Raw genomic sequence first — 25,707 nt, forward strand, 5'->3', positions numbered from 1 at the left:
TATGTAGGGCCTACCTGGTAGTAGTAGGAAGACGGTGCAGGGATACATAGACGGACGGACGGACGAACGGATGGATAGATAGATAGATAGGTGATTGGTGGATGGATGGATGCGCAAGAAGAAAAACGAAAGAAAGAAAAGCATATATTGATCTGTACCAAAACAGTGGGCGCCTGCAACCTTTATTAAATGGATCACTGATTTCTGGGCCAGAAAGAAATGCGTATATGCATGACAGTAAGTAGAGTGAGGAGATGGGAGAGGTGTAATCCATCTGTGATTGATACGATAATAGGTCTGAGGATGAGGATGAGGATGAGAATGAGGTGAAGATGAGGATGGAGGGTGGGAGGGAGGGAGTGAGTGAGTGAGTGCGTGGGTGGTAGGAGTAGTGGTATAGCTTAGCTTCCCAAGCTGAAGCTATAAAATGACAATAGTGAAGTGAACAACATATGATATCCTGTAACAATGGGGGGATGTTTATTAAAAACTTGATGTGGAGCGTAAGGCGCTGGTGCGGGCGAAGCCACTTGCGGAGACAGCCCGGTGTTTCCCGGCGGCAGCGCTGGGGCGGACATCACGCTCGCGGGTCCAACTGGGGATGGATCTATTAGCCGAGAAACAATGCAATCAATGCAATCAACGAGGGGAGTGAATGAATGGGTTGTAGCCTACATTCTAACCAAGCAGTCATCGCCTGCAGACGCGAACATCCCTGGATTTTGGGGGTTCCAGGACATCGAATTTACGCATCCTCGGACATGTCCTTCCAAGGCTTCGACCAGAGTGCCGGCTTCTTTATGGAAAATATAAACGCGAGAGTCTAGCGCATGGTTAGCAAGGGAAGTAAGCAGGAAGTATGGGAGATCACCTGCCTTCGCTTCCACTGACGATAAAGTTTTCTGCAGCGCCTCCGAAGACACTTCTAATGACAAAGTGGCCCTGCTTTTGTCCCGAAAAGCACCGGACAACATCTGTTGAATTGATGTCGACAAGCTGTATTTGCCCATCGGCCGAGTTGATCAGCATATGCCGCGAGTCTCGGCTGACTGCGACTGAGGTCGGCTTGCTTTTGAGAGCGAGACAGTACTCCTCCTCCCGGGTGACAAAGTTGTAGACGTGGACCTTTTGGTCAAGATCTGCCGCAATGAGTCGCCGGCCGTCGGGGGTGATAGCGCAGTCTTGAACGCGGAAGCCTTCTGGCCACATGTACATAGACTGCCCACGCATGCTCCAATGACACAGTTGCGAGCTGACATCGAGAGCGGCCGTGACGAAAGACTCGCCATCCGGCGCCCAGGCTGCCGCCGTCACTGGATGACGATGGTGATTGATGGTCAGAAGGCACCGGCCGGTCTTTGTCCACTGTCAGTACCAACACCGTCAGGGTCATGAGAAAGGGGATACTGTACCTCAACACTCCAAACACGGGCTGTCTTGTCCTGGGAGCAGGTTATGATTTTCGAGTCATCCGGGCTCCAACAACATTGTGCGACACCATCCTCGTGCCCCATCAGCTTTTGGAGGACGGCGAAATTGCTTGTGTCGTAGATGATCACACTCCGGTCTTTGCTCGCCGTCACCAATTTCGTGCCATCATTCGAAAACTGACACCACCAGACCTCATCCGAATGCTGGCTCAGCTCGATGCCTGCTCGCAAGGGAAAGTTCTTCCGATCGCACATGTGATCCGAATATAACGACGGAGGAGATGCCGTGTTGTGATACAAGCACTGGTTGATCTGATTTTGCTTGACACTGTCGAGTAAGATAGCGAGACGATTGTCCGGGATCATCACGGAAGGTGATATCGACCCTGCTGGGTGTTAAACGTGCGCTGTGGGGGCAGGCCTGGTTCACGCTGATTACTCACTTGACAGCTCCGACAAGAGTCGCTCCCGGGAGGAGCTAATGGGGCCATCCCAGCCAGCCTGGTCATGAAGATGCTCCGGAGGACACATAAGAAGACTAGCCACAGTCAGTGCGACGCGACTCAGGAGATTGTAGGGCACAACGGGGAGGCTCACCTTGACAAAGCATGCAAACGGGCGATGTCATAATTGAGGGGCGTCAACTCATGGCGAAGAACGATCAAAGCGGCCGCCAGATCCCGGGCTTCCAACAATTCGAGGAACTTTTGTTGCCGGAGGTAGAAGAGCATCTCGTTCTTCTCCGCATGTTCCACCAAGACCAGCTTCTCCTTGTTCGTCGTGGGGTCGCCGCTGCCGCCCGCCCGCCCGCCTCCGTCCGGGTAGAAGGACTGCACCAGGATATGCTCCGCCTCCGTCCATCGCCCCTCAAGCACCGCGTTCCTAAAAGTAGCAACGGCCGGGCTCTCCAGCTGATACCCGCTCTCTTTGCTCAACAGTGTCGCAGCCCCATCGTAGCCCAGCTCGTACAGGCTCTGGATCAGGATCCTCGTGACCTCTTCCCGATCGTGGCCATAGTATGAAGGAGGACTGAGCGATGCCTTTTGCGATCCGTTCGTGTGAGCGGCCCCGTTGGAAGCGACATAGGAGGCCTGGCCGTTCAGGGGGTGGGAGAAGCCCGCCTTCTGGGACGGCGACGCGGTCGAGCCGTTTAACGCATGAGAAGAACCATTTGTGCTGGAGATGCCATCGGGCCGCATATTTGCCAGGCGCCTGCGCTTGGGGAAAGGTTCGTGGCCCTCGGAGGGAGTGCGTGAAAGGAAGCCGCTTGGAGTCTGAGAACCGACCTCGCTTGCCGTGCGAACCTCCGCAAGACCTCCTGTCCCCTCGGTGGTTTGTTCGGGTGTCCCGGGTGAGCTGCTGCGGCGACGTCGACGGACAGACGAGAGAGATGGGTTTCTCGTATGAAACGCTGAGCTGTGTCGGTTGACGATCGAGCTTGGAAGGGAGGAGGGGGAGGAGGAGATGGCGCCCGTAGCGGAGGAGGCCTGCGGATGTGGGTGTGGATGTGGGTGTGGGTGTGGGTGTGGGTGTGACGGCGAGGGTTGAGGGGGATAGGAGGGTCGGGGAGGTCGGGAGCGGCGGAGGAGGGTATATAGGAGGGGGGATTGTCTGCCAGATCGAAGACTTGTAGATCTGCCCTTTCACCTGGCTCTGTAGAAGAACCAGGAGAGCAGACCTATATCAGTGGCGGGTCACTGATACTCGCCGAGACTGGGGGGCCCGTGATGGAGCTCTTGAGGGGATCGTAGCGCCGATCGATCTGTAGCTTTGGTGGTCTTGTGAGTCTGGATGGTATGTACTATTGCGAGAATCTGATGTGGGTGTGGGGGGTTGAGTTGGGTTGATGGGGGTGGAGGGGAATTTGTGCAATGGACGGGCGGAGGTCTTATCGGCCTGGGAAGGGCAAGTCCGGGGAAGGGCGGGCAGACCAGTGACATAAGACGGCACGAACCTGAGACGGCAGTAGGAGGAAGCTTCGGGATGTTGAAATCAGATCATAGAGTGGGTCGACAGAGGATGTAAGGCCGAGATGTCCAGGGGGGGAGGTGGATAGGGAGAAGCTGCCAGGAAGAGAAGTTGAGGTGAGGTTTGAAGCGCATCGGCGGCTGGTCTTACTGCGGGCGTGGTGGGCGTGGGGCCAAAGGTAAGTAAGTACGTTACTGAGTTACTGCGCGTAAGGACAATCAATACTTAATCACCATGTCGGCCAGTGCTCCGTTTCACCACGCTGGCCCAAGCCCTACTTGAGATCATTCTCCTGGCACGCTGATGTTCGGCATTTCCCTCTGGCTTATCCCTCCAGACGCGATGGGGGAAGTGTCGCAGCCTCCCACATGATGATGACGATGATACGGTATGACGATACTGGAAAAGTTATATACGTCGCTCTTCTCTCTTCTCCTCCTCCTCCTCATCCCCCTCCCACCCAGCCGATCTGATACCTGCGCATCGCATCACATCACCTGCTCCCCGACAGCTGACATGGGAACCCTGATATGACACCATCATCGAGGATTCAGATGAAGGGCCTGGCGGAACGATTGGCTGGAATGGCCCCCAGATCACCAGTGCAACAAACACAACATCACCTGCACGTCGGTTCGGGGCACATCCAACTGAGTTGTAGGGCCCTATCCTCTAGTTACCCTATAGCACTGCCGCCTATAATCCGCCCTTCTAAGCATCCCTTATCTGCGATACTCGGTTCCTATCGATTGTCTCCCCATCTCGCGCTGCCTTTAAAGCAGCACGGCTTGCCATGCAGCCCAATTGCGCCACGGCTGACTAGTACATGTACCCAACTGCCCACTGTGGAGGCTTGCCATTTGGTACCACTCGCAGGCGCTCGGGGCATGTGAATTGCTATCGGTTGACCTGGATGCATACTTCAGGTCCATGTCTGTGTTTGATGTTCTTTAATGACTGATTCATCGCTGAATTACTGCAGTATAGATCCCACGGTTCCATCTGCTCCTGCTTGAAACCCGGTGGTGTATACCAGATCAACCATCAGGACCAATATTCGCTGTCCCATCCACTACTACTATACCATCCTCAAGTCCGCCAGGACTAGACTGACTTAAACCCGCCACCCTCACTACTTAACTTCCTGCCAATCGACTCCATTGGAGGAAACGGCGAGTACCTGAGTCCCGAAAAGGTCAGTGCAAGACTTAACGTTCCGGCAAACGCCTAACGGTCTTCACCGCTGCTTCCGCGAACCGGGTCGGTTCATAACAGCGAGGATTTGGCCCTGGCCTCAGGCTGATTGATTCACGCCACCGAACTTCTTGCTGTCAAATCGGGTCTCGGGGGCATATTCGCCAAGCTTCAAGGGACTGGCTAGATAGAGATTTGCCATTTGAGTCTAGATGAGACAACCCTGCGATTAAGTCGTACTGTACCTTACTGAGTCACTCGGCATGGTGTTGACTCACGTTGACTCGCGTTGTTTAGACTGACTGAAGGGATGGTAGTAGGCTGGGAATCACAATGACCATCGACCTAATCTCCAGGTGTCCTGTTCTGATTTCATCCACAGTCCGATATTTCTTCTAACGCATCCCTGTGTGGCATACCTGGCTGGAGGAACCTCCCATCCAGGTTTGACATAACAGTCTCGGTGTCAGTCCTATCGAACACTAGAACGACATGGATTTTCTACAATAATGATTCCACTTAACCTCTTACTCCCTCGAAAATGTGGAATTCTGAAACTACGTACTTCACGCAAGAGAGACCCACCCAATATTTCGCTAATGTGTGCCTGCAAGAGGAAACCCCAAGAGGAAACCCCAAGAGGACACGCCCAAAGCACACCAGCTAAATAGATGCAAACCCACCTACCCAGACCAAACCACCACAACCACCCCCTCGCTCAGATCAACATAACCACAACCATAACCATACCCATACCATAACCAATCGATCCGGGACAGGCACGGCCATCACCTCAACAGCATAGGTCCGTCCGGATCTAGAGCCGATCCAGACAGGGATTCTTTAGCCTGCTATCTCCACAGTATCTTACGACCACTTAGACAAGAATGAAGTAGCTAGCTCAGTGGATAGTCTACACATCTCTAATTCATCAGACTATCTTATTAAATCATCATTACACAGTATAGTAACTCCCACTTGCCACCGACAAAGCCCATCTATTTCATACACCCACAGATCAAGGCCGAAACCAGTACAACTACCCCTACGTTTGGCCCAGGTACACAACAACCAGCCCCTATTAGTTCAAATGTTTTATAGTCCAGATACATGGAGAGTGAAGAGTGACAGTAAGGTCAGTTCGTAAGCAGTCATCCCTTCCCCCAACAGACCCAGACAAAATCCACCCCCAGTCCCAGTCCCAGTCCCAGTCCCAGCCAGAACAATGACATCACCACCACAACTGACCTCATGATGACACACCCCATCCCCCTCTCCTCCACATTCAATAATGAATAAACACCTGAGGGCGCAAGCAAGGCTATATATACCTTACCCTACCCCCTCATCACCTCATCCGCAAGGTTCTCACTTCATCAACCGCCGCCCAGAACATCCAAGCCTGAATCTTATTAGCTGGCGCATAGTTTTACCTCCTAAGCTATTTACCTACCTCCGACCTATCTTCATCTAAACCAACAACCAACCAACCAACAACACAACAACAACAAAAATGGGCTGTGACTGCGGGTCCGGAAGCTCATGCGGCTGCAGCGGTCCGCAGAGCTGTACTTGCGGGAGCGCGTGTACTTGTAAGGGGTGCGGGGTATGTATCCATCCATCCATCCATTCTTTCTTTTCTTTCCTTCCTGTTTGTCGGGTTCTTTGTTTGGTTTGTTGGTTGCGGGTTGGTGTTGGATGGGTTGCTGATGGGGGTATAGAAGTAAATCAGACCTTTCCTACGGGCTATTGATTTGAGATTTGAGGGAGGGAAGAGTGGGGGTGGATGGGGTGTTGTGTTGTTGTATTGAGTGGGATTGTCTGGGTTGGGTTGGGTTAGGTGATGATTAATGATTGATGATTGGTGATTGATGGTTGATGGGTCTAGGTGAGGGGTGATAGTGGGATGTAAATTGATTGTTTTATGGGGTATGTATGAATTGATGCTGTTTTGATTGTGTTTGAGCTAGATGGGTGAGGTGTCTGTAGGTTTGTAGAGTGTAACTTTTGGGGGAAGCTTGGTGGTCGATGATGGTACACTGCTAGATAAGTAGTATGCATCTCAGTCATGTCAATGGGCGGAGATGATCCGACTGACAGGTACCAAGCTGTGAATCATATTCGGGATGTAAATAAACATCAACACTGATGCATCGAATCTGGATGGAAATGAAACAGCTCATCCGAAAGCAACCCCTGTAGCCAACATGCGCAACGCAAACACGCCCCCGCTGAGCAGAGTCACCGCAGCAAAAACCGCCGCCACAAGACCCATCTTCGCTAAGGCTTCAATGCCATACGGCGCTGGCTTCGAAACCCTGCGCTTCCCCAGCCGCGTGGTCCGCGTGTAGAACGGGACGTACTTGAACTCGAAGAACGTCTCGCCGCCGAGACCGTCTCGGCCGGTGATTATGGTGTAGTAGACTCGGCGGCGGAACTGGACAAGTTAGCAGACAGACAGGGGTGCTGGTATGGACAGCATACATCGATGAAGGTCTGATCGAGCTTCGGGATCAGTCGAGGTCCGTAGGCCAGTCCCATGACGACAAAGCAGTACCCGTATATCAACGCCTGGTAGTACATGTTGGTTCGGGGGATGTTGAGTCGGTCCGCGAGCTTTCCCCCGTTCAGGTGTCGAGCCATGGCCTCCATGAATTCCTTGGATGCGTATGCGGGGGCGGTGTTCTCGAGACCCAGGATGATGTTCTGGGCCAGTATCTTGCCGACATCTGTCGGATCGATTTCCGATACAAGTAACGACTCCATTATGGCGCGTCCGGTTGGTTGGCTTGCGAAGGGCTCAGTCGGGGTCCCCATGTAATGGGCTACTAACCTCCACAGGGCAAGAAAGTCGCTAACTTCCTGCTCTCGAAGCCAGATACCCTGGCGGGGAAGACCCATCCAGATTACGCTGGTGCAGAATGTGTTGATGGTTGCGATGCAGTCGAGATCGTTGATGGGGATGCCATATTTATCCACGTCGTAGTATTCCGGTCGTAGCTTGACCAGGCTCAGTATCCTCGCGCGCACAGACGCATGTAGCAAGCGCACACGGATAGAGGAGATCTGCCCGACACCACCGGGCTTCATCGCATCCAGGGACTCAGATACCTGCAGGACATGCTGAAGGGTTTCGAGCAGCCTGCGTCGGACGACATCGGCTGAAAAGCCGCCAGTTCGAGCCAGGGTTTCGACCACGCGTGCGGAGCCCCTTTATGCATCAGTTAAAGAGACGGGATATTAATGGAAATACTCACATGCCACCCAGGAGACTTTCAAAATTAAGCTAGCCCTCTCAGTTTATCATTTCTTGGTCAAGTTCCGACAGACTTACCACGTTCAGGATCGGAAGCCCATACCGAAAGAACACCTCTTGGCCCCGTTTGATCTGCTGCCAGTCAACCCATTGCGGGACCGTGTTGACCTGCGCCCAGAGCTCACCGAGTTTCGGGTCATCGTGTGCGTGGGCCTTCAGTAAGGCGAACAAGTCCCGTTTGGGCGCTTTGGGGTCAGGATGGCCTTTCTGCGCGTCACTTACATTTGTTGGCGGGGCAAGAGCTTCGAGTCGTTCGAGACACTCGTCTGCCAGTTTATCGTAGGTGAACATCATAGGTCGCAGCTGTTCTCCGGTCTGATGGAGATCCGTCCATTCAAACGTATAGTCCCAGTAGCTGCGGATGTTCGACGACATCTTGCATACGGCTCTGGTCCTTCAGAATGATCTTTCAGAAACATATATGAGATGCAAGAACTGCCGCATGTATTCCTGTATCGTTTTCACGCTTGTATATATGAAGTTACCTCCATCCTCGACCCTTGACCATGCGAGCGCAAAGCCATAACGGCTCACAGAGGCTCGTGATGAGCCAGTCCCGGATAGGCAACGAGCCGTTGGGAGTCCATGGATCGAGCAGTCTGGGGCATGTGAAGGATGGCAGGCAAGTCAACGGTCGAAGGGAGGTTGGCGTGCGGGGTGATCCATGCACCAAACTTGAAGGGTAGTATATCCTGGGGTCTGGCAGATGGACACATAAGGGTTCTTCTACCAATGAAGACACCCGGACAGGGAATGTGAGAGAGGCTTTGTTCCCCAGGTGCAACTGGGTTGTTCCCAGCAACGACCACTGGTACGAGAGTAGGAACAGTTTTGAAATGATACTGATTGGATTAGTGGCTACAATGATATATAAGTGAGGTATATCTTGGAGGTGGACAACGACCGTGTGCGGAAGTGGTGCAGAGTCGAGGACAGAGTACTGAGTACAGTAAGAGTGAGATGTCAGAAGGAAGTAATAATTCCTCCACTTTCCTAATTCGATCGTCGCCTTAGTCCATGCCATCGCAACCTCAGGCCGCCCCGGGTCGCAACACGGCTGAGTCAACACGCAACAACAGCGCAAGGACCACAACATCGCCAACTGACCGGAAAGAAACCCCTGGACAGGCTGCAGGATTGACGAGTTTCGAGAATCGGATTCTATTTAGTATGCTGCCCTAATCGAATGCTCGGACTAGGCGTGCGACGACTCAAGGCGCGGCCCTCGCTGCTGGACCTGATAGTAGCGAGCCAGACACAGCCAGGGGACGACGGCTCGAGGTCGTCATCACCGCCTGGACTGCCGCCGCCGCCGCCGCACCTCCACCACCACCACCACCTCCTCCACCTGCCACCGCTCCCCGTCTCGCCCACCTCATCATCCTGCAGCAACAGCGCCTCCTCTCCTCTCTCGCCCGCTTCATCCACGCCTGCCATCCCCCTCCCCCTCCCACCCACCATGGCTCCCTCCGCTGATGCTGGCGATGCCCAGCACGGCGCCGTCTTCTCCGTCTCCGGTCCCGTCGTCGTGGCCGAGCACATGATCGGCTGTGCCATGTACGAGTTGGTATGCTCCCCCCCATCATTGCCCTGTTGAGCTCTGGAGGTGCACTTTTTCGTCCGGAGGTCGAGAATCCGTATCGCTAATCCCGACATCAACCATAGTGCCGTGTCGGCCACGATCAGTTGGTCGGAGAAGTCATTCGCATCGATGGCGATAAGGCCACCATTCAGGTCTACGAGGAGACAGGTATCCCACCACCTCCGCCCCGCCAACCTCCGAACCCAATGTCTAACCGCTCTCCCTTCCAGCTGGTTTGACGGTCGGCGACCCCGTCCTGCGCACCGGAAAGCCCCTGTCAGTCGAGCTGGGCCCCGGTCTGATGGAGACAATCTACGACGGTATCCAGCGGCCCCTGAAGGCCATCTCCGACCAGTCGAAGGGCATCTACATTCCCCGTGGTATCGCTGTCAACGCGCTGGATCGCGAGAGGAAATGGGACTTCAAGCCGGGCAAGTACAAGGTCGGCGATCACATTACCGGTGGTGATATCTGGGGTACCGTTTTCGAGAACAGCCTGGTCAACGACCACAAGATCTTGCTCCCTCCCCGCGCCAGAGGTACCATCACCCGCATAGCCGAGGCCGGCAGCTACACAGTCGAGGAGAAGCTGTTGGAGATCGAGTTCAACGGCGTCAAGTCGGAGCATGGGATGATGCACACCTGGCCCGTCCGTGTGCCCCGACCGGTCAACGAGAAGCTGCCGTCCGATGCGCCCTTCATCGTCGGCCAGCGTGTGCTGGACTCCCTCTTCCCCAGTGTGCAGGGTGGTACCGTCTGCATCCCCGGTGCCTTCGGGTGCGGCAAGACTGTCATTTCCCAGAGTGTGTCCAAGTTCTCCAACAGTGATATCATCGTCTACGTCGGCTGTGGTGAGCGCGGTAACGAGATGGCTGAAGTCCTGATGGACTTCCCCGAGGTGGGTGAACACGCCGCATACCCCGCAGACCAATACTGACGAGCGATCTCGGTAGCTTTCCATTGACATCGACGGTCGCAAAGAGCCCATCATGAAGCGTACCTGCCTGATCGCCAACACCTCCAACATGCCCGTCGCCGCCCGTGAAGCCTCCATCTACACCGGTATTACGATCGCCGAATACTTCCGTGACCAGGGTAAGAACGTGGCGATGATGGCGGACTCCAGTTCTCGCTGGGCCGAGGCTCTGCGTGAAATTTCGGGTCGTCTGGGAGAGATGCCTGCCGATCAGGGTTTCCCCGCCTACCTGGGTGCCAAGCTGGCCTCCTTCTACGAGCGTGCGGGCAAGAGTATCGCTCTGGGCAGCCCCGAGCGCAACGGCAGTGTCAGTATCGTCGGTGCGGTCAGCCCTCCGGGTGGTGACTTCTCGGATCCCGTCACCAGCAGTACCCTGGGTATCGTGCAGGTGTTCTGGGGTCTGGACAAGAAGCTGGCCCAGCGGAAGCACTTCCCGTCGATCAACACCTCCATCTCGTACAGCAAGTACACGACGATCCTGGACCGCTACTACGAGAAGCACCACCCCGAGTTCCCCCGCCTGCGCGACCACATCCGTGAGCTCCTGACCAAGTCGGAGGACCTGGACCAGGTCGTGCAGCTGGTCGGCAAGGCGGCCCTGGGTGACTCGGACAAGATCACCCTGGACGTGGCGGCGATGCTGAAGGACGACTTCCTGCAGCAGAACGGATACAGTGACTACGACCAGTTCTGCCCTCTGTGGAAGACCGAGTACATGATGAAGGCGTTCATGGGCTACCACGACGAGGCGCAGAAGGCGATCGCCCAGGGGCAGAACTGGACCAAGGTCCGCGAGGCCACCCAGGACCTCCAGACCTCGCTGCGTGGCATGAAGTTCGAGGTACCGGACAACGAGGCGGCAGTTTCCGAGAAGGTAAGCCTGGCGCCCCGCCGTTGATCTTCGAGCTAGCTCGCTAACCCTTTCACAGTACGAAAAGATCCTCCAGACCATGTCGGAGCGCTTTGCTTCGGTGTCGGATGAGTAGAGGAGGACCTAGTCACCGGGTACCCGAAGGTCGTGCTGTCTATTTTATATCCCGAGCTTGTAGCATAGCCAATTCCCAGTATATGTAGTTATTGCAGTTGCCTTGAAGAATTCCAGAAGATTCCGCTGTTGTGTTCAGAGCATTGAGTCAGTCGGCCAGTCAGTCAGTCAGGCAGCATCATTCGGCAGGCCGAGTGTCTGGCCGGGCTTTGGGTGGCCAATCCACATGACGCGGCCTGGTGGTGGGACTGTAAGGATCCCAAGGTTGGGGTTTGGGTACCTCTCTGTCTGTCTGGTAGCGGGATGAACTGTAGCAATCCATTGGGGGGGTCGTATAGGAAGGTAGGAGGTACTGGGTACTGGGCAACCGGAGGAGGGCGCAGGGCGCAGCGGAGGCAAGCCGGGGAGAGGAGAGCCTCTCTACTTATCTGTCTGGGCCGAAGCGAAACTCTCCACTTGGCACTTCCCGCCTTCGTCTCTTCCCTTTCATTCCTCCCCCCCCCCCCCCCAAAACAACAACTTCCCCCCCACAACTCCCTCTATTAACCCCCCCAAGTCTCTCACAATCGCTCAACCGTCGCTGCGTATCCCCCCGTTCGCGTCGTTCTATACTTTCTCCCCCTGTTAACTTGGAGCGATCGTTCCCTGTTCTCCGTTGCCAGCCATGGCAAGCCCGACTGGCTTCTCGTGCGCCCCCCCCCCCTGGCCCTCGTGCTTGCGTATGGCGTATACCTCCGATTCGCCTGACTAACCTCATCGTGCCCGCAGGATCAACGTCAACGATCCCAGCTTGATCTCGCTGGTCAACAAGCTGCAGGATGTCTTTGCGACAGTCGGGGTGAGTGAGCTGGTCTCGTGGAGCTTCCTGCAACCCCCGCCGCCGACACCGACTGACACCGACTGACACCGCCTGTTCGCCTTAGGTCCAAAACCCCATCGATCTGCCCCAAATCGCCGTCGTCGGCTCGCAATCCAGCGGAAAGAGTTCCGTTCTAGAGAACATCGTCGGTCGGGATTTGTAAGTGCTCCTGTCGTCGCCGTCGGGCACCTCGTCGCCGCGGACTAACCGGCCTCTTATCGCTGCCTAGCCTCCCCCGTGGTTCTGGAATTGTCACTCGGAGACCCCTCGTCCTGCAACTCATCAACAAGCCCGCTGGTTCGCAAACAAACGGTGTGAAGGAGGAGCAGCCCCTGGAGACGACGGATAAGGAGGCGAACTTGGATGAGTACGGCGAGTTCCTGCACATTCCCGGCCAGAAGTTCCACGATTTCAACAAGATCCGCGAGGAGATCGTGCGCGAAACCGAGTCCAAGGTCGGCCGCAATGCCGGTATCTCGCCCGCCCCCATCAACCTCCGCATCTACTCGCCCAATGTCTTGACCCTCACGCTGGTCGACCTGCCCGGTCTGACCAAGGTCCCCGTGGGTGACCAGCCCAAGGACATCGAGCGTCAGATCCGCGACATGGTCATGAAGTACATCAGCAAGCCCAATGCGATCATCCTGGCCGTCACCTCTGCCAACCAGGATCTGGCCAACTCCGACGGGTTGAAGCTGGCGCGCGAGGTCGACCCCGAGGGTCAGCGCACGATCGGTGTGCTGACCAAGGTGGATCTGATGGACGAGGGTACCGACGTGGTGGATATTCTTGCGGGCAGGATTATCCCCCTGCGACTGGGTTACGTGCCGGTCGTCAACCGCGGTCAGCGCGATATCGAGAACAAGCGGCCCATCGCGTATGCCTTGGAGCACGAGAAGAACTTCTTCGAGGGCCACAAGGCCTACCGGAACAAGGCGTCGTACTGCGGAACCCCGTATCTCGCCCGGAAGTTGAACTTGGTGCGTATACCGCTGAGGTATGGGGGGGGGGGCGCTGCTAACCTCTTGTGTTTAGATCCTCATGATGCACATCAAGCAAACCCTCCCGGACATCAAGGCGCGCATCTCCTCCTCCCTCCAGAAGTACTCGTCGGAACTCGGACAGCTTGGCGACTCGATGCTCGGAAACAGTGCCAACATTATCTTGAATATCATCACAGAGTTCAGCAACGAGTACCGCACGGTACTTGAGGGAAACAACACGGAGCTGTCCAGTATCGAGCTGTCCGGTGGTGCTCGTATCAGCTTTGTCTTCCACGAGCTCTACTCCAATGGTATCAAGGCGGTGGACCCGTTCGACCAGGTGAAGGATATCGACATCAGAACCATTTTGTACAACTCCTCTGGATCGTCACCGGCGCTGTTCGTGGGCACGACGGCCTTCGAGCTGATCGTCAAGCAGCAGATCAAGCGCCTGGAAGACCCCAGCACGAAATGTATCTCGCTGGTCTACGACGAACTGGTGCGCATCCTGGGCCAGCTCCTGAACAAGCAGCTGTTCCGCCGGTACCCGATGCTGAAGGAGAAGTTCCACGGCGTCGTGATTGGGTTCTTCAAGAAGTGCATGGAGCCGACCAACAAGCTCGTGCGTGATCTGATCTCGATGGAGGCGTGCTACATCAACACTGGTCACCCCGATTTCCTGAACGGACACCGCGTAAGTTTATCCCCGGGATAGTACGGCACTGCGGTATTGACTGACTAAACAGGCCATGACCATTGTCAACGACCGTCAATCTGCCAGCAAGCCTACGCAGGTGGACCCGAAGACGGGCAAGCCTCTGCCCCCCCGGGCCAACAGCCCGTCGGTGGAGATCGCGACCTCGGGCGACAGCAGCGGAGGATTCTTCGGTAGTTTCTGGGCGTCGAAGAACAAGAAGAAGATGGCCGCCATGGAGCCCCCGCCGCCGACCCTGAAGGCGTCCGCGTCGCTGTCGGAGCGGGAGAGCACGGAAGTCGAGGTGATCAGTAAGTGCGACGCTACGAGCACGGAGACCAATACTAATTCAAGCAGAGCTTCTGATTACGTCGTACTTCAACATCGTCAAGCGGACGATGATCGACATGGTCCCGAAGGCCATCATGTACACCCTGGTGCAGTACGTATCCCGGCGCTTTTTGTCTGCCATACCATACTAACACAACACCCCCTCAGATTCACCAAGGACGAGATGCAGCGCGAGCTCCTCGAGATGATGTACCGCAACAGCGAGCTGGACGACCTGCTGAAGGAGAGCGACTACACGATCCGCCGACGGAAAGAGTGCCAGCAGATGGTGGAGAGCCTGTCGCGGGCCAGCGAGATCGTGGCGCAGGTGCAGTAGTGCGCGTCGGAGACCCGAGGTGGGATTGGGATGGGATAGTTTTGATTGATCTATACATCGGTTGTTCCCTTGTGTCTGTTCCGCTTTGCACTGGTAGCCAGTTTTCTTTTGGGGGGTTGTCTGCGGAGGAGTTTATGCCTGATGTTTATATTTCTTCTGATGCACGCCGCTGACGAGATGACTGACGCATGGCATGGCATGACATGGTGGATGATGGTGGGATGGAATGGATGGGGCGGGGTGCCAAGATTTCACGAATTTGTATCGCCTAATGATTGTGGATGATTGACCTTTCTTTACTTAGAATTCAGTGTTGTTTGTTGTATACTTAGGTTGAGGATGAATGGCAGTAGATTATTGGTTATGTTATCTGTGTGAGTAGTGTCGTGTTATGTCTGATGGTAAGTAGCACCTCACTTGGATGGTTTACTATCTACAATAACTATAGAAAGTAGACCCATCAATAGTTAGCAGATCTCAAATCCAGATAGATCCCTCACTATGTACGGAGTAGATAGAGAATCAGCCTCAGGCGCCTAGGCAGTCAGTCAACTCACCCACCCTCACGTGCTGCCCCCACACTAACCCGCATCCGTCCCTAGCGCCAGATAACCAAGTGGATCCCCACGCCGATAATCTGCATTAGCGCGATCACCACAGCCAATAAGACCGCATCACAGATCTCAACCTCCGGATGGAGCTGTATAGGACTGTCTGTATACTGGCATGCAACAGAACACCACATAACCAAGACTCTCTTTTTTGCTTGGCTTGCTTTACTGGCTTTTCTGGGGTAGGTGGGTAGAGTGGCATGATATTGAATTCAATGTGAAGTAGTGAATGAAGTTAGAGGAGGGAGGAGGTAGTAGGTAGTAGGCAATAGGGAAGGGGGTACAGGTAGATAGGTAGGTAGGTAGGTAGGTCTTGATCTCTCTTCCTCTTCTTCTCTTCTCCTCTCTCTCTCGGGACCACCTTGTCGTACTGATCTTAGTTTTCCGTTTTTGAATCCCCTTGAAACTTCAAGCAAAGCAAGCATATACCTCTCTTCCTCTCTCGATATAATCATCAAATAGTAAGTATAGTCCCTTTTGTGTGACCTCGTGAGAGGATCTGCAGGGGTGGGGGATCAATTTGGCTTCATTTGTTTTCTGTGTCTTTTTTCTTTGATTTGCTGGTATTTTCCTGTCGAGACGCTCGCTGTCCGGGACCCCGAAGAGATCCCCTCAAAGCACAGACCCCCCCCTCACTCAGATTGAGCTTCAGATTCTGTCTCCCTTCTCTCTACTTTTTCCCATTGAAAGAACATGTCAATCACCCCTCAAAGCACCCTTCAAATCTCTCAGTTCTCCGCGCTCCAACCACTCAAACATCCTCAACCTCTCAGCCCTCACCTCGACCAAACACCCAAAGCTAACCTCTCACAGTGTGCTACACCATCACCGAAGCCGAATCGTGGGGGGCGTGCAACGCCCAGCCCAACCACCTCACGTTCACCACCAAGATATGGCAGTGCTGGCGAAAGCTCCCCGTTCTCTTCGCCTCCACCCCCGCCCACACCACCCTCTCCGCCACCCCGGCCGGGGAGATCCGCCTCTGGGGGCACTGGGAGACTTGCCCCCCGGAGGAGTGGGTCTCCCTGGCGGACTGGGGGGTTATGCGGCGCCCGTTTCGCCCTTGTCCGATCTGCGAGATCGGGGGTGATGGGTGCTATCAGGAAGTGAGTTGATCTCTTTCTTTTCTCTTCTCTCTCTTTCTCTTCTCTCTCTCTCTTCTCTCTCTCTCCTCTCTCTCTCTCTTCTCTTCTCTCTCTCTCTCTCTCTCCTCTCTCTCTCTCCCTCTCTATCTCCTCTCTCTCTCTCTCAATCAACTCAAAGCCATCTCACCACCTACTTGTCCGCTGAGAGAAAGCACCCTCAACTAACAAACCCGTCTAAACACAGATACTCCGAGACAGAGAGCCGGCTGTCCAGTGGCTGATCGACAGCCTGGGAGACCCCGCCGAACATGACTGCAAGTTCGTGATCGACTACCGCTGGCGCTTCTGAGCGTAGGGCGGGGTCTCCCGGGTGTGGTCGAGTCGTCATTCTCGTCTCGTCGGGGTTGGGCGCTTGGGTGCTTGGGTCGTTGGTTTTTTTTTCGGGTTTCTGCGCTTTTGCGCTCGATGTGGCGTTTGAGTTGGGTTTGGGGGAGGAGAGGAGAGGGGAGGGGGTTGCTTTTTTTTTTTTTTTTTTTTTTTTTGATACCTTACCCGGCGTTGATGGCCGAATTGAATGGTTGGCTGGTTGGCTGGTTGTTCTCTCGGGGTTGGTGTTGCTTTGGTTGGATTCCGTAGATGGTGGATGGTAGATCTTATGTATGTAGGGTTCAGTAGGATAGAATGGGTTGGATGGGAGGGAGGGATGGAGGGAGGCAGAAAGGGCTGGTAGAGTAGAGTAGAGTAGGAATCAGCCTCATCTTCAGGTTTAATTCCTCTCATCTATCGATCACATCAACTCCATCTCAACTGACAATTCATCTTATAATTCACAAGAAACCTCTCAGACATACCTCACTCCCCCTTCTCCTTCTATTTCTCCTTTCAGGCTTGACTTTTCCCCCCTCTGATGCCGATAACTATAATACCACCCCTCTCTCAACAAATCCTCCCTGACCTTATAATTCTCCTCCGCGACCCTCACCACCCCCAAATCCATATCCACGACCAACACGCCCTCCTCACTGCCCATCACGCCCACCGTGCCCACAATGGGGAGACACACGCGCGAGAGGCCCAGGAAGCGATCGCTGGTCTCATCTCCCCGCGCCACGTTCGCGAAGACGATCCCGCAGGTATTCTCGAAGCAGCGGGCCGTGAGCGTCGACTCGAGGAAGAGGGATTCCGAGCTGGGGTTGTGTGTGAGGGCGGTGGGGGAGGCGTCATATTTGCTCCCTGTTTATATTAGTTGTCTGTTTAAGGGATTGAAATAGAGAGGAAGAAGAAGAAGGAGGAGGAGGAGGAGGAGAAGGAGGAAGGGGATAGAGGGCTGGGTTACTCACAATAAGTCGGCACAACCACCACCTCGACCCCCTGCACCAGCAACTCGCGGAACGCCTCGGGGAAGGCTAGATCCCAGCAGATCAGCAACCCGACCCGTCCGATCGGGGTATCGAAGACCTCGTGCGGTTCTTCCCCGGATGAGGTGAGGAAGGCCCGTTCCGGGTGCCAGATGTTCTTTTTGCGGTAGCGGCCGAGGATGGACCCGTCGGTGGAGATGAAGTAGGCTGTGTTGTAGAGGTGGGGGGATTGTATTCCTGCTTCCGATCCTCCTCCTCTGTGAGCTGAAGGTGAGGGCTGGCTCTCAATAATCGTCCCGGGCACGATGCAGATATGCAGCGCGCGAGCGAGGTCTTGGTACGCCTTGAGGTAGCGGGTCGTGGTGGAGGGGTGGGCGAGGGTCGTCCAGAGGGGGTCAGAGGGGGACCAGCCGGTGAGGTGGTATCTAGAGGTATATGATTATTATTATATATTGGAAGTGATGCTGAGGGGTGGTGATTTGGGTTGAAGGGCGTACTCAGGCAGAACGGCAAGTTCGGCGCCTTGCTCAGCGGCGGTACGGATGTGGGCGCATGCTGTTTGGTGGTTTTCTTCGATGGCGAGGTCCTGGTTGGGTGGTGGTTAGTGGTGATCCAGGACCAAGTGAGGGGGTGGAGGGACGCACTTGGATGTTCCATTGGATGACGGCGACGCGGCGGACGGGGGCCATGATGGGTGGTTGATAGATTGATGGATTGTATAAGGGGTGGAGGGTAGAGAGAGATATATATATATATATCTGATGTGAAGGAGAGTTGGGAAGTTGGAGAAAGAGAGAAAGAGAGAGATGAAAGTGGGGCAAAAAGTCCCCGCATTTTGTTGGAGTCGCTTCGATAGCACTGATAAGCAAGCTGGTGCTATCAGATGATGACTAGAGGCGAACAATAAAAAAAAGAAACAGTCATAGTATATTTGCTTTAAAAATACAGACATTAATCAATCCCCAACAACACTCAACATCCAGAACCCCCCCCATGCACATTACACACCTTCCCCCCCCAGCCCTCCACACCCCAAGACCCGTCACCTTCCCATCCGCCAAATGACACGACCCTACCAGATGACTCGCGCGGACTTTGCCCCGATGATCAACCACCTCAACCACAGGCTGCTTGACCAGCGGCTGAACCACATACACCGTCCGCCCAGACACGAGCTTGGCATCGCGCAGACCACCCAACAAGGCCTCCCACTGTGTCGGCGACAGCGCCTGCCCCAATAAAATACCATCGCCCCGACCGCTGCGAACCGGCTTGATGATGTAGGAATCTTGGATCGGCGCGAGCTTCTTGGTCTGCTCGATCAGCTGCTCGAGCTCCAGCGAGCCCGGGTTGATGGTCGGGATGATCCCTTGTCGGAGCATCTCGGCTTGCTCCGCCGTGAGGACGCGGTGTTTGAGGACCAGGCTGTCGAGTTCTTGGAGTAGCAAGCCCAGGATCCTTTTGTCGTGGATCAGCAGAATGCTTCGCATGTCGTTTACACCGCACAGGGCCAGATGGCGGAGGACTTCGGCCGGGATGAGGCGCAGTTCGTGCTGGTAGAGGTGGATGGCCGTCTGGTGGATCCGGTCGAGAGGCTCGCCGTCCTTGGTGAGCAGATCGGGATGGTCCCGGGTCGATTGGCAGTAGAGGGAATAGCCCGTTCGCGAGGCAGGGTCTTTGAGCAGTCGGAGATCGGACGGCTTGATTATCGTGGGTCGCGATCCGGTGTTTTGGTGCGCACATGAAACGAACAGTTCGGTGAATGGGGTGCGGTATTGCTCGTTTACGATGTGTAGGGGGTATTGGGGGTCGAAGAGGTTCAGTTGATCTTCAACAAACTATGCAGGTTAGAAGCATCGGAGATGTGATTGGTGCCACGCGTACCTGCTTTGCATCGCCTCCTGTGCGTAGACAGCCCCTCTCTGCAGCCATGGCATCGTATACCTCATAGCCATATGCTGCCAGAAGTTGCGCATTGATGGAGTATCGCGCATTGATCTCGCAGATCCGCACCGCTCGGGGCCATTCCGTGGACAGCAGGAGATCCGTTCGCCAATGTCCGCGGCACTCCTTGAACGGTCTGATGTTCTTTTCCAGGGTCTGCTCATGCACCCACTACACCCGGTCAGCATATATGTGCAAGCCACTTGCTGCTGGAATCACACACATATAGAAGCTCCTCCTCGTGGGGTTCCAATGGCATCCGACACGGAAAAGCCGCCTCTTCATCGGTCCACCATCTCTCGACAATATCGGTCAGTCCGATGACAAGCGCTTCATGGAGTTTGGCAACGTCCCGGGGAAACCGGTCGGGAACGAGCAATGGGTTCGGGGAGTTGTTGTTGATGTTCCCGAGACACCCGTTCGTTAGGCTCTTGAAATGAGAGCGGAAGGTCTCTCTCTGCTGGAGTTGGATGTCTTTCTGCACTGCCTTTGGGGATATCGGATTCGCAGGGCTGCTTGTCGAAGCCAGGCAGATCTGCTGGATGTTGGAGTCGAAGACCATGGTCATGGTGGGTTGGCTGTGGGTGGAGGTGATACCTGTGCTGGTCTGTGGTCTGTGGTCTTCTCAATACTCCGGTTTTCGACTGACTGACTTCATCTGTGTGTGTATATATGTGTGTGTGTGTGCCAACGGGATAGAATCATACTGTTGGCGGGGCTGTGTTGTGCTGGTGTTACTGTTACTGTTACCACCTGCAGTGACGGCCTCTGCAACCCCCTCTCAGTCCCTCCTCCTCTTTATCCTGGCTACTCCACGGCCATAGGTACCGCATATAGGCTGGTTCAGTGAGTAGTACATGGATAATGCTAGGACATTTCGCAAAGTTGCAAGGGCAGATTTAAGATACTCGGCGAAATTCAGCACAACAGCATCCACTGGCACATGTCAACTGGCCAAATTCATCTGGTGCATCTGGTGCCAGGATGAGTATACTGTCTCTGTTTCTTAAACCCCTAGGACATCTTCCTCCATGTGGGGTCTCATGTAGAATCAAGAGTGCAGGATACTAGGCTGAGGCCTGTCATCGAACGTTTCTGAAACAGGAAACAAGATCAATGCTGATCAGAGTGGTCTGTTTAGCCTAGCCTTCTGGTTAAAAGTCAAGTTTAGACCCGCGTGAATCCAGCGATCAGCGAGCTGACACACAGGCAACTCAGATAGTGTATATTGTGGACGGACTGTATATTCCGCTTTGCGTCATTCCTCGTCACCATCAATGATTTTCTATACCCACGCTGACGCCATACCTGTTCCATTTAATTTGCCAGCACTTCCTCCATCCTAGAATCAGCGCAATACGCCCTTTTCTTCATCCTTTACCGAAGCTACAACCCAACCATGACGTTCGATCCGAGCATTTCCCTGACTCTGCAGCTTCTCCGCGAGGACCTCGAGGGCCTCGAGAATCAACAGAAAGGGAAGCAGGTAGCAGGCTGTCACACCGATCTGGAAGTTGCTATCCAGTGCATGCGAGAAGATATAATCGCCACGCAGACGTCCATCGAGGACGGGAAATTGGCCATCAGCACGAGTAGCGCTGTTGCCAGCGATCAGAATGTGCTCGCGGCTATCAAACAGGATGAAGATCTCGCGGAGCAGGATCGTCGATATGCCCTTGCTCTTGGTCTCGGGGATGAAGAGCAGACCGGCACTATCACCCATGATGATGATGATGATGAGGATGATCATGTCCCGGAGCTTCGTGATATTGATTCCGTACCGAAAGTCCAGAACGACGATGCGGTGTCCGTTGTCATGAGCGATTTGATGAGTCGAGTAACTATATCCGATGAGTCCGCGTCAAACGGCGAAGGCTCATCGCGAGCGATGATCTCATCTCAGTCCCAAATATCCGATATTCAAAAGGAATGCGTCTCGTGTCTCGAGAGAGTCCACACGATCATGTTCCGAGGAAGATGCGGCCACGAGTTCTGTCGCGATTGTGTGAGACAGATGTTTCTCGGGGCGACCAAGGACGAAGAGCTGTATCCGCCTCGGTGTTGCGGTGCGGTGGTGCCGCCCGGTGTTGCTTTACGGGTTCTGCACTATGACGAGCTGCGGGCTTTCAGCGAACGGGCGATGGAATGGACCGCCAAAGACCGCCTATACTGCGCGGACCCGACGTGTTCGAGATTTATCCCACCGTTTTCGATTGAAGATGAGCTGGGGACTTGTGAGAGCTGTAAGCAGCAGACGCATTTGACGTGTCGTTCCCTGGCACATCCCGGCATTGACTGCCCGATGGACGAGGCGCTTCACACCGTGTTGGAAATGGCGGACAGTGAGAACTGGAGAAGATGCTTTCATTGCCAGACGATGGTGGAGCTGCAGCATGGCTGTAACCATATTACTTGTCGGTGAGTGGGGATTGCTGTTACTATTGTTAAGAATCAAGAACATGAAAGGACACGCACTGATGATTCCGACGTACCTAGTTGTGGACGAGAATTCTGTTACATCTGCGGGCGAGTTTGGAGAACATGCGATTGCCCACTTTGGCACGAGAACCGGCTTATAGATATGGCCAACCAGGGTGTCGATGAGGAGCTTCCTCCCAACGCTAATGTCATAGACCGCCAGAATGTATTCGACCGCATAGTCGAGAACCTCTTACAACATGAAGACGTGGGATGTGAGCATCATAGGAACTCGCAATGGGCCTGGCGTAATCGGGGAAGCTTGGAGTGCGAGGTATGCAATCACGATATGCCGGAGTATATATTCATGTGCAGGAATTGTCGCATGAGGGCCTGTAACCGGTGTCGCAGACACAGGTTAAGGTAGTAGGTGGCAGGGTTGGAGGCCTTTGCAGTTGCCATGTATGGTGTGGCAACAGAGCATGATTCTATCTCTACAATCGTCTGTTCCGGTTCCTGTTCCTGTTTTCTAGTCTTGGTGATTCTGATCTGCAGCACCCAAAAGCAACATTAGAAACAGAATTATACAATAATTGTTCTTCCTGATGTTCCTTTTTTTTTTTTTTTTTTTTTTTTTTTTTTTTCCCAATTAGAGGTACCAACAGTTTGAGAACAAGACCACGCAGAGACGACATCCCTCGAACTCCCATATGACCATCTTTGGCTTACCGTGGGGTCACTGTAGAGTGCCTGGGCAACAAAAGTCCGCTTGCAGTCCTATGCAGGTCTCTCCGCCATGGCACCATCCATCCGCCAGGATGCAAATGATACACGCAGGCAGCAACTTCATAGTCCAGATTGCTGATTGAAGGTTGCATCTTCACCCCCTGGCTAGTATTACCTTCAAGACCGGAAGGACAAGTCGTCTGGCAAGGTAATACGTCATTAAGGGTTTCACGGGGTCGGCCGTGCAAGCATGGATGGCATTGGCAAAGTAGTCTCGTAAAAAGGGATGAAAAACCCCGCACCTCGGGAAATTCAGATATCACAGAGGTTGGAAGGAACGAGTGCTTGATCAGGGCCGCTGGTGTATCCATCGATGTGGATTGTGTAAGGTAGACATCGTCGATGCCTGCGCGCGAATATCTGGGCATGCGCTTGTGTCACAGTCAGAAGCTTGAGGCAAGGCTCCGATGTGATCGAGAAGATAATATATCTGACAGGTCAGGGCCATTTGTCCAGGGGTGGAAGATCGGACGTGTCAGGCAGCAAGGCAGGAATGAATTCATGGCGGAGAGGGAGACCCGCCCGTCTGCTGCCAAGGAACACGGGGCATGTGAGCAGCTGCCTACATCGTCCGCCCTCCCCGATCGCAACTCCCGACAGAGATAAAGAGGAGCTGCTGAATATTGCTAGACAGTCTAGACATGGCGCCCCTTCTTGCAGAAGAGGTCGTGAAGCATCCTGCATTCGATACAGTCGACTGGAACCTCCCGTCCACGTCATCCGGAACATGTACGGTGGCGCAGGGGAGACGCGGAGGCCCCCTCAACCTGTATTATGAGACCCATGGCACTGGGCCTGTGAAGCTCGTCGTAAGTCGGTCGGGAGCAGAAATCCCGGTTCACCTGGCGGTGTAGCGCTGACCAGTTGCAGTGGATTATGGGCCTCAACGGGTCCCTCACGGACTGGAAGCGCCATACCAAATACTTTGGCCATCAGCACGCGTCCAGATACACATGCTTGGTATTCGACAACCGGGGCGTCGGTCGCTCTGACAAGCCGTTGTCATTCTACTCCACGTCCGAGATGGCGCAAGACGCCGTGGACCTGGTCGCCTCGCTGGGCTGGATCGACCTCGCCGCTCCCGCCGAACGGTCCATCCATGTCATCGGCGCCAGTATGGGCGGGATGATCGCTCAGGAAGTCGGGGTGCTGATTCCCGACCGTCTCGCGAGTCTGACGCTCTGCTGTACGGCGCCTCGCTTGGTGCGGACGGGTCCGTTCCTCGAAACGGTGCACCAGCGCGCGAGCATGTTCATCCCTCGCCATATCGATGTCGATCTCCAGCGGATCGCGAAGGATCTCTTTGCGGACGGCTTCCTGGACCAGCCGGACACGGAGTATGGGGACCCGACGAAGAACTTCCCGACCAGGCGGGATCGGTTTGCCGCGGGCGTGTTGAAGAAGCGCGCTGACACGGACCGATACACGGTCAAGGGCTTTCTGATGCAGGTTGTGGCGTGCTATTTCCATACCAAGTCGCCGGCGCAGCTCAAGGCCCTGGGGGACAACGTGGGCAGAGAACGCATCACGATCTGCCATGGCACCAACGACCTCATGTTGACGTTTCGTCACGGGGAGATCCTGCACGAGGAGATCGGGGAGGGGGTGACGTGGAAGGTGTTCGAAGGCAGCGGCCACATGCTGAGTTGGGAACGAGAGCACGAAGTGAACCAGATGATCGAGGAGGCGGTGGGCAAATGGAGTTGAAGTTGAGGATTCCGACTGACGAAGTGCCGCACGTGTTAGCATAGATAGGTGTACGATAGAGCAACATACTTTGACTTTGTGGCAGGTGTCCTGTCCTGTCCTGACTTCCATGGGTCGTTTGCGGAATTCCAATCCGGGGAGATGAGGAGGGAAGAAGGAAGAAGGAAGAAGTAGTTCGTATCCAACAGCAATTCCCCGACGCGTGATCATCAACGCCGTCAGTCACCTGTCCACGCCACACGCTGACCGCAGCGCCTATATGAGCTGGACCTGTCGCTTCCCCCTTCGCTTCTCTCTCCCTCTCCCTCTCCATCCCCATCCACGATCCCCCAAGATGGCCCTTCAAGGAAACGAGCACGACCACCACCCCGCAGGCCCCGACGACCTCCGATCTCCCTGTCCGGTCCTTAACACCCTCGCCAACCACGGCCTCATCGCCCGCAATGGCCGGGACATCACGGCCACTCAACTCAAATCCGCCATCCAATACATCGGCCTCGGCTTCGACGTGGCCACCGCCCTAGTCAGCCGGGTCTTCGAAGTCCACGCCGACGACCCCTCCCACGCACCCCCAGGGACCTCGCGAGCGGGCCTCCGCGATCCCAACCAAGTCAACAAGGACGGCATCCCGGTACTAAACCTCGACCAAGTCGGCCGGCCCCACGCCCTGGAGCACGACGTGTCGATCACGCGCCAGGACCGCGAGCTGGGCGACTGCATCCACCTAGACCCGGACCTATACAAGCAGTTCATCCAGGCGTCCCAAGACGGGCGATACCGGTCCAGCGTGCTGGGCAGCTATCGGAAGACGCGATACGAGGAGCAGAAGCGCATCAACCCACACCTGCAGTTTGGGAAGTTCGAGCACTATGTTGGGTGTGCGGAGATGGCCGCTCTGCGATGCGTTTTCGGGCAGGGCGTCTCCAGAGGCGTGCCGGGGGAGTATGTACGTGCCGTGTTTGGGGACGAGAGGTTGCCGTATAATGAGGGCTGGAAGCCACGGCGGTTGAAGGCGTTTTTTCCAGAGATGATTCCGGTGTTGTTGCTTATTTCGCATTATGCGTGGCCGTTCTAGAGTCTAGACTCCGTCGGCTTCGACTGGGGTGGATTCGGATTGGGGGGTGGGGAAGGGGATGGAATGAGG

At 54.9% G+C, this 25,707-nt stretch overlaps 11 protein-coding genes across 11 annotated transcripts; 6 read left to right on the forward strand and 5 right to left on the reverse strand.

Annotated features, from left to right (window-relative positions):
- Positions 1-671: 671 nt before the first annotated feature.
- On the reverse strand, positions 672-2,629 carry BO70DRAFT_281661 (WD domain protein; the record flags this gene model as incomplete). Its single annotated transcript, XM_025539022.1, has 5 exons — positions 672-823; positions 888-1,356; positions 1,413-1,816; positions 1,874-1,968; positions 2,028-2,629. The coding sequence occupies 5 exons, from the start codon at positions 2,627-2,629 to the stop codon at positions 672-674; spliced, it is 1,722 nt and encodes a 573-aa protein (XP_025403909.1).
- Positions 2,630-4,692: 2,063 nt separating this feature from the next.
- On the reverse strand, positions 4,693-5,845 carry BO70DRAFT_348591 (uncharacterized protein; the record flags this gene model as incomplete). Its single annotated transcript, XM_025541618.1, has 7 exons — positions 4,693-4,775; positions 4,871-4,894; positions 5,012-5,093; positions 5,349-5,409; positions 5,464-5,505; positions 5,642-5,670; positions 5,765-5,845. 7 exons carry the CDS (start codon positions 5,843-5,845, stop codon positions 4,693-4,695), a joined length of 402 nt encoding a protein of 133 aa, XP_025403910.1.
- Positions 5,846-6,660: 815 nt separating this feature from the next.
- Positions 6,661-8,614, reverse strand: BO70DRAFT_424917 (oxygenase MpaB family protein). Its single transcript, XM_025547636.1, has 4 exons — positions 7,927-8,614; positions 7,850-7,878; positions 7,077-7,803; positions 6,661-7,029 (listed from the first exon to the last, which is right to left on the reverse strand). Exons 1-4 carry the CDS (start codon positions 8,281-8,283, stop codon positions 6,772-6,774), a joined length of 1,371 nt encoding a protein of 456 aa, XP_025403911.1. The 5' UTR covers positions 8,284-8,614; the 3' UTR covers positions 6,661-6,771.
- Positions 8,615-9,333: 719 nt separating this feature from the next.
- On the forward strand, positions 9,334-11,582 carry BO70DRAFT_357319 (H(+)-transporting V1 sector ATPase subunit A). The gene is made up of 5 exons (XM_025542005.1): positions 9,334-9,475; positions 9,574-9,658; positions 9,721-10,388; positions 10,444-11,340; positions 11,396-11,582. Exons 1-5 carry the CDS (start codon positions 9,368-9,370, stop codon positions 11,450-11,452), a joined length of 1,815 nt encoding a protein of 604 aa, XP_025403912.1. The 5' UTR covers positions 9,334-9,367; the 3' UTR covers positions 11,453-11,582.
- Positions 11,583-11,976: 394 nt separating this feature from the next.
- On the forward strand, positions 11,977-14,979 carry BO70DRAFT_357320 (dynamin-like GTPase vpsA). The gene is made up of 8 exons (XM_025542006.1): positions 11,977-12,138; positions 12,220-12,289; positions 12,375-12,469; positions 12,540-13,290; positions 13,346-13,987; positions 14,040-14,298; positions 14,345-14,429; positions 14,486-14,979. Exons 1-8 carry the CDS (start codon positions 12,116-12,118, stop codon positions 14,652-14,654), a joined length of 2,094 nt encoding a protein of 697 aa, XP_025403913.1. The 5' UTR covers positions 11,977-12,115; the 3' UTR covers positions 14,655-14,979.
- A 2,083-nt stretch (positions 14,980-17,062) lies between these two features.
- BO70DRAFT_305438 (carbon-nitrogen hydrolase family protein) lies at positions 17,063-18,482 on the reverse strand. The gene is made up of 4 exons (XM_025540010.1): positions 18,353-18,482; positions 18,206-18,294; positions 17,691-18,133; positions 17,063-17,583 (listed from the first exon to the last, which is right to left on the reverse strand). The coding sequence occupies exons 1-4, from the start codon at positions 18,395-18,397 to the stop codon at positions 17,192-17,194; spliced, it is 969 nt and encodes a 322-aa protein (XP_025403914.1). The 5' UTR covers positions 18,398-18,482; the 3' UTR covers positions 17,063-17,191.
- A 105-nt stretch (positions 18,483-18,587) lies between these two features.
- Positions 18,588-20,220, reverse strand: BO70DRAFT_375932 (uncharacterized protein; the record flags this gene model as incomplete). Its single annotated transcript, XM_025545095.1, has 4 exons — positions 18,588-18,642; positions 18,717-19,546; positions 19,593-19,823; positions 19,876-20,220. The coding sequence occupies 4 exons, from the start codon at positions 20,218-20,220 to the stop codon at positions 18,588-18,590; spliced, it is 1,461 nt and encodes a 486-aa protein (XP_025403915.1).
- An 831-nt stretch (positions 20,221-21,051) lies between these two features.
- BO70DRAFT_367399 (BRcat and Rcat domain-containing protein) lies at positions 21,052-22,469 on the forward strand (the record flags this gene model as incomplete). Its single annotated transcript, XM_025544561.1, has 3 exons — positions 21,052-22,070; positions 22,149-22,278; positions 22,446-22,469. The coding sequence occupies 3 exons, from the start codon at positions 21,052-21,054 to the stop codon at positions 22,467-22,469; spliced, it is 1,173 nt and encodes a 390-aa protein (XP_025403916.1).
- Positions 22,470-23,360: 891 nt separating this feature from the next.
- On the forward strand, positions 23,361-23,784 carry BO70DRAFT_4884 (uncharacterized protein). Its single transcript, XM_025548485.1, has one exon. The coding sequence runs from the start codon at positions 23,498-23,500 to the stop codon at positions 23,708-23,710; it is 213 nt and encodes a 70-aa protein (XP_025403917.1). The 5' UTR covers positions 23,361-23,497; the 3' UTR covers positions 23,711-23,784.
- BO70DRAFT_357326 (alpha/beta fold hydrolase) lies at positions 23,425-24,644 on the forward strand. Its single transcript, XM_025542007.1, has one exon. It carries the CDS (start codon positions 23,733-23,735, stop codon positions 24,561-24,563), a length of 831 nt encoding a protein of 276 aa, XP_025403918.1. The 5' UTR covers positions 23,425-23,732; the 3' UTR covers positions 24,564-24,644.
- Positions 24,645-24,897: 253 nt separating this feature from the next.
- On the forward strand, positions 24,898-25,638 carry BO70DRAFT_424922 (putative peroxidase; the record flags this gene model as incomplete). Its single annotated transcript, XM_025547637.1, has 1 exon — positions 24,898-25,638. The coding sequence occupies one exon, from the start codon at positions 24,898-24,900 to the stop codon at positions 25,636-25,638; it is 741 nt and encodes a 246-aa protein (XP_025403919.1).
- Between the last annotated feature and the right edge of the window lie 69 nt (positions 25,639-25,707).

The sequence above is a fragment of the Aspergillus heteromorphus genome (genome assembly GCF_003184545.1).
Source record: "Aspergillus heteromorphus CBS 117.55 chromosome Unknown BO70scaffold_1, whole genome shotgun sequence".
NCBI classification, from domain to species: domain Eukaryota; kingdom Fungi; phylum Ascomycota; class Eurotiomycetes; order Eurotiales; family Aspergillaceae; genus Aspergillus; species Aspergillus heteromorphus.